Genomic DNA, 7,006 nt, shown 5'->3' on the forward strand with positions numbered 1-7,006 from the left:
TGTGTGTGTGTGTGTGTGTGTGTGTGTGTGTGTAGACATTTCAATAATGCCCTTATTTGTCAAGCCCTTGGCGTTGAGACTCGAGTTTGCAGAAATGCAGCCTTTCTATATACAGCGGTATTTGGTAGCAGGAACATTCTCTCCTCCTCAGCAAAGTTGTTAATTCTCTTTTCTCCTCATGCAGAGATGTTGCACAGAAATTCCCTTCACCAAGGACATCCAACAGAGGTACCCGCATGGGAAAGTAGGCAGGACACTAGGGAGAGGAAATATAGGTGCCGTACAGGAGAAACTAGAGAGAAATGACCTTTTCCTTTCGAAGGGCTCCGTGTGCTCTATGCTCTTAAAGATCCAAAGGGAGAGGCACTAGCTTTCCCTTTGATCCAGAGTACAGTCACGTGCCACAGCATGTCCAGTAGCATAACGTCCAACTGCGTGTATGTTATCGATCCCAAGACTCCTTACACTCTATCACATTGAAAAATTTGAGGTACCTACAAGGTTCCATAATAACAAATAGGGACTACTTCATCACTCACATAAAATGCTTTTATTAGTACTAGTGTATTATAATTTTAAAGATGTCTTAATGTATCTGGAAGTACTCTTTAGTGTTTTTATGCATAAAATTGTACATTAGTTGAGTAAAATATATACTAAGACAAACATACCACTAACTGACATTAGATCCAAACAACACCTAATTGGTGCAACTTACGAACAAATTTGACATAAGGAAAGACTCAGGAATGAGCTCGTTTGTAATCCCAGCACTGCCGACAGACAATATGGTGTTCTCACCATGTCCAAGTCACCCTGTGTCACAGAATGCCTCATGGATGTTAAGCGATGCCTGACTCTGGTTGTCTAGAAAAAAGTGTGCTTTAGGTTTTAACTTATTAATTAAGTCATGTATTTAATAAATATGTATTATGGTATAAAAGATGCAGTTCTAGATGACAGAGAAGTGGGCCCAGCAGTAAGACACCAAAGTGCCCCTAAGAGCTTCCATTTCATGTCTGTGTTAAGATATATCCAGAGAGAGCAAGAAGATCTGAAATCGTGGGACGGCATATCAAGGTGGATATAGAGACAGGCCGTCAGACACCTCAATAGATAGGAGCCTACGTGTCACTGTCGGGTTAGCATTGAACTGCTAACCACAAAGTTTTCAATTCAAATCTTCCAGCTACTCCATGGTGGAAAGATGAGGTTATCCAGTGCCCTAAAGATTTATAAGGTTTCTCTAGAGGGGTTCTATGAGTTTGAATCAATTCAAGGACAGTGGTTACAGGAGCTTTGGTAGAGACATAAGTTGCTTGTTGGGCAGCTAGCCATAAGGTCAGCAGTTCAGACCCACCAAGCCACTCCTCAGGAGAAGGATGACGTTTTCTGCTCCTGTAACCCCTCCAAGGAGCAGTTCTACTCTGTATATAGGGTCACTGTGAGTCAGAATTGGCTCAATGGCAGTGAGTTTGGTTTAGACAAATATGTATATATGGATAGAGAGATATCACTTACAACCTTGACAATTAGGAAGTGCTTCATGGAGGGGGGGATCATTTGAGCTGATGGTTGTAATTTTTATAAGAAAAAGAAATTGGCAGCAATCATTGTGCCAGCAATGGAGTCTGTGAACAAAGGCGCTTGGGTGGAGAGGTGGTCGGCGTGCGTGGGTATGGAAATGAAAGCAGTTTGTGTAGCTGGTGTATTGGATGTGCTGAGTGGAGCAAAAATGATGAAAATGAAGACGATGGCTTGTTGTAGATGGTAAGATAGAGGATTTCAATATAAGTTGTATCTCATGTTTAGTTTTATATCCCTGCCTATTTTAGGCAAGACTGCCCAAAGAAAGAGTATATGATGATGCTCTGCAACCCTTTTTTTTTTGAAACATACATAGCCAGTGTCCTCAGAGAGCTGTCCATTGTATCACTCAATAATTGTATTATAAATGTTTAATATTAGGTGGTGCAGCAGTTACGTGCTCAGCTGCTAACCAAAAGGCTGGTGGTTTGAAACCACACAGCCACTCCAGGGGAAATGTGACAACCCATTGCTCTTTAAAGATTACAGGCAAAGAAACCCCATACTGCAGTGTTCCTTGGTCACACGGGCTCAGTGGGAGTTGGAATAGACTCATGGCTTCTCACGACGACAACGACAGACAATATTGTAAACTGACTACACAAGGTGGCAGAAGAGGGAGTCTCAGCAACAGCGTTCGATTGCCCTCCAGATGCCCTGGGCGTTTGTGTGGGCTGTGCTTTCCGACAAGTAGGGAGAAAGATGGCTCTCTGCTCCTGCACAGACGTCCAGGCTTGGAAAGCCACAGGGGCAGTTCTTCTCTTTCCTCCAGGGTTGATTTGTCAGAATCAGCGCCAGGGAAGTGAGGTTCTTGGTTTGTTTTGATTTATTTTTGTTTGCGGTGGTGGTTTCCATCAGTAACTTCTCCGAGATTTACTTTATTTTCCTTGTTAAATGGTGAGGCATTGAGCATAATTGATAGCCAAAGACCCTTCCCACTCAGAATTTTTTTTCTGTTTTCTTTTTAAATATTTTTACTGGGGCTCTTACATCTCATCACAATCCATACATTCCTCCAATGTGTCAGGCACATTTGCACATATGCCGCCATCATCACTTTCAAAGCATTCTCTTCCCACTTGAGCCCCTGATATCAGCTCCCCACTTCTTCCCCTCCCTCCCCCACCTGCCTTCCCTCACGAACCCTTGATAAGCTATAGATTATTTTTTCCATATCTTACATCGTCCTCCATCGCCCCTCACCCACTTTTCTGTTATTCATCCCCCTGGGAGGGGGTTCTAGATTGATCCTTGTGATCAATTCCCCCTTTCTGCCCAGGGTTTTTTTTTTTAATTCAGTGAGAAATTAATCATTCAAATGAACTATGCAATGAACTGGCTATTTTCAGTATGCTTACAATTTAAGTAAATCGTGTTCTACTGAAAAATGTTAAGCATGGGGGAAAAAAAGTACCTGAGGCAAGAAAAACAGAGATAAAACTTTTATCTTTGCTGTTTACTGTCGGCAGATTGAAGAGCTGACCAGTAACCTGCCACAGCTGCAGTCTCTGTCCAGTAGCACGTCTTCGGTGGACAGCACGCTCAGTGCGGAGACCGGCAGCCCTCCCAGCAAACGGAAAGTGGCCACCAAGATCCAGGGCAACGCTAAGAAGGCCTTGCTAAAGTGGGTTCAGTACACAGTAACCAAGTAAGTACCAAGAGTGAGTTCAAAACCCTTAAATTACTTGTGTTCTCTGTTTCTTACTGGAGGCGTTTTGCAAGGACTGCAACATTTGAAGAGACAAATGAAGGATGACCTGGCTGTAGTTTTCATTACACTCCTTCTGCGAACTTGAAGGTTCACATTCATCACCACTAATAGACTGGGGAAACGCTGTAATAAAATGAACTCCCTTCCTCATTCTTCATTCATGGGATTGGGCTTGATCCATGAAGCCGATGTATCCTCACACTTTGATTGGTAGCAGGAGGGCTGGATCTATTTAGGGCCTTGGTTGGAGTTGTTTCTGTTGAATGGTCTTTTCAGAAATAAACTTGAGGCTCAAACCTCATGAATTTTTCTTCATAAGAACCCCTGGGTTCTATCTAATAGTATGTGAACAGGATTCACATACTAAAATAATTATATTGGGTCTCCTTTCCAGAAGCATTTCTGGAAATTTAATTTTTGTTTTTTCCATTTGTTCAACATTTACCTGGACTACAGGCTCCTTTGTGCTTTCCACCTCTGAGTCAAGAATGTGCTCCTAGTTTTCAGCTTCCTACCAAGCATAATGAAACACATGTGTCTATACATGTGTGGTATGATGCTGGGTAGAAAATTACTACTCCAGAATAGTATCTTCTCGTGGCTATTTTAGGGCGGGGTTCAGTTGAGTTTACCTGTGTTTTGGGGTCAGTGGTAATGCGGCTTCTCACAGAAGCCTTGTTTGTTGTTTGATGTTTTCCGGAACAACATGTAAAATGACTCACTTCCTCTCCTGTTTTGCCGCCTAGATCTGCATTTGATTCTCTGTTACTGGCAAACAGTTGTAAACATGTCCTTATCATATTAAAATCTTGAGGTGCCAAAAATAGAGAGGTCTATTTTTAAAGCCTTTGAATAGCAAAAATAAGTAGAGAAAAAGATCAGCACAGAGAAGATATAATTAGTGTTACTAATCTGTGGGTTTTATTGAGCTTCTAAAGCGTGCCTGTGGTTCTCTAATTTGGGGTGTAGTTTGATGCTACAAAGTACAGTCATGGATGTATTTGAAACTAAAGCTTTTCTGCCCTTTATATTATGGTAGGCATGAATATTCCTGTGACATTCCTACTATGTGTGACTGAATACACCAATAGTAAGAATGAATATATCCACATTGCTGGTATATTGTTTGCATTCTATCGACTGAGGCACGACTGGTCCCTATTGCCACTGAGCTAGACAGTATGAGGAACAGGGCTTGCTAAGGGGAACTGGTTAGCACACGGTATGAACTGTATCATGATGCTGTGGCAATCAAACTTGGTCAAAGTGTTGATGTGGTGACTATTCTAGGATTCATTGCTTCACATACCATTGTCAGTGTTAACTTGATATGTATTTAGTAAGAGACAGAAAGGAGCATTGGTTCAGTGGTAAAATTCTCATTTTCCATGTAGAAGAACTGGGTTGATTCTCAGCTCATACATTTCAAGCGCAGTCACCACTGTCTATCAGGGGAGGCTTGCAGGTGGCTGTGTTGGTGAAGAGGAACCCTGGGGGCAGAGTGGATTATCGTTTAGGCTGCAAACCACACAGTTAGCAGGTCAAACAATTTGCAGAAACATCAGGAGAGTTCATATCTCTTTCTCTCTCTCTCCATATATATACACATATATATGCATACATATGTATTTTAACCAGTTTCACTTATTATCAAGAAGACTTTCAGAATCTTTATCATTAAGTTGTGTTGTACTGCTGATATTTGCATATTTTATTGGCAACAGTCTAGGAAGAACAATTATATTTCAGAATACAAATGAATGCGATTTTGTACCCTTATATAGAACTGTTATTCATGGGCATATGCACACACACACACACACACACACACACACAAGCACATTTTTGTTGTGGTTTGGCACCACCAAGTCCATTTTGACTCATAAAGGTCCCCAGGGTTTTCTGCAGATGGACAGGTCTTTCTCCTTCAGAGCACCTGAGCAGGTTTAAACCACTGACCTTTCAGCTAGCCGCTGAGCACTTAGGCATTGTAGCATCAAACTCATTCCAAATAACTTGAAGCAAACATGTAATGAGCTTGAGAAATGCCTTTAATTCAGACATACCTCATTGGTTCTCTAAGTTTGTCTCTGAGAATCTTAAATATAATGTTAGGACTAAAACATTTTGCAACTATTTACTACTACTTTGATCTAATTAGAAGCAGTATTAGATCCTGAACAAAGATAGAAAGCACAAATATGCTAGCAGGGAAATTTACTGCCATATATTAAATTATTCCAACAAAGCAAACATTTAGAGGAACATTGCATGCATTTCTTTCTGATATGACTATAATAATATTCAAATTCAAAGAAATCAGAAATAAGATACGGAGAATAGTATTTCACTTATTGTTTACTGATTTGCACCTCACATTATGCTGTTAAAAAATTTAAGAAGCTATAAGAAACATAACACGCATCGTTCTTTTTTTTTTAACACGCATCTTTCAATGAACAAATGTGGGAAAATACAGGTTGAAGACTAGCTGGATGTATAAAAGTATAAGTAACCAAGAGACACTTCCTGGCCACTGTACCTGGAGGTTTGTCCACCTGTCAGACGATTGCTGAAAATAATTGCATGTACACCAACAGAGACAGAAACACTGTCAGAATTAAGACAAGATTCAAATTCAGTTTATAATGATTGTACCTTGTCAGGTAAAACATGGCATTCTGAAGCCAGTGATCAGGTACAAAGAAGCAGCTTTCTCACACAATATATTTTACAATAATAGAATGTGCATGACTTAAAGTGGACCTGAGAGTTACTGAGATAGCACTGGAAGACATTTATCAATTTGTGATATTATTGAAGAGTCTAGCCTGGTGATTGTTTAAAGCAAACCCTTCTAAAAGGATGATTTTATCCATTGACTCTTAGCTAATGCAGTGATCACCTCGAAAAACACTACAGTGAACCAAGGGCTGCGCTGGCCTGGAGGTGTCAGCAGTCTTCAGAGTTGATCAGCTGGAGAGAAAATAATTTCCTCGTGAGGTTGCCTCACCCTGTTCTCCATGCCCACAGACTATTTCTTGACTCACTTTCTTAATTATTATAACTGGCTTTGAGTTGGTCAGATATTCCAAAAGCCAAATAGATCATGCACACCAAACACACCGGAAGACACCAGGACACTGTCTCGAAGGCGATTTCAAAAGAAGAATTGGAAAAACAATTTGATTCGTGAGATGGACTCCTTGTCTGGATTTATATGAAATATGGGGTCCATTAGTAACCACTTTATACTCACTGCCACCGAGTCGATTCTGACTCATAGGGACCCTGTAGGGGAGGATAGAACTGGACTGGTGATTTCATTGTGCTGATCTTGAGGTTAGCCACCCAACATGTAACCACTGTGTCACCACCACTCCCTTGGTGACCACTTAGAGAGTGGGTAACATTCACTTGCAAATGGGTGCTTTATGGAGCACCACTGGGTAGGTTCAGTTTGCCCAACTTTGGGCCAGTATTCAAGTGCCTAGTGATTTGTTTCTGTGACTAAGTGACCTGCTTCTGATGGGTCACAACCCTACAAGCTCTATAAAGCTGCACTATAGTTGATCAAGGGGTACTTCATGGGTAAATTGGTCACCATGTGTCAGAATCCACAGCAATGACAACACTTTAGTCTGTTATAACCCATGGTTGTACAACAGTGTGATGCTTACATTGAGGACGGTGTTAAGAGATGTCTTC

The 7,006-nt window shown here is 41.1% G+C and overlaps 1 protein-coding gene across 1 annotated transcript in view; it reads left to right on the forward strand.

The window, feature by feature from the left end:
- LOC115871020 (nesprin-1-like) overlaps window positions 1-7,006 on the forward strand; it is a 196,492-nt gene that overhangs the window by 108,016 nt on the left and 81,470 nt on the right. Inside the window, exon 5 of the mRNA XM_045294562.1 lies at window positions 3,057-3,235. Within this exon, the coding sequence (XP_045150497.1) occupies window positions 3,057-3,235 (179 nt within the window). The remainder of the gene's footprint in view (window positions 1-3,056; window positions 3,236-7,006) is intronic.

The sequence above is a fragment of the Echinops telfairi genome, unplaced genomic scaffold, assembly GCF_000313985.2.
Source record: "Echinops telfairi isolate 266 unplaced genomic scaffold, ASM31398v2 ScPeMD7_3533;HRSCAF=4204_0, whole genome shotgun sequence".
Taxonomy (NCBI): domain Eukaryota; kingdom Metazoa; phylum Chordata; class Mammalia; order Afrosoricida; family Tenrecidae; genus Echinops; species Echinops telfairi.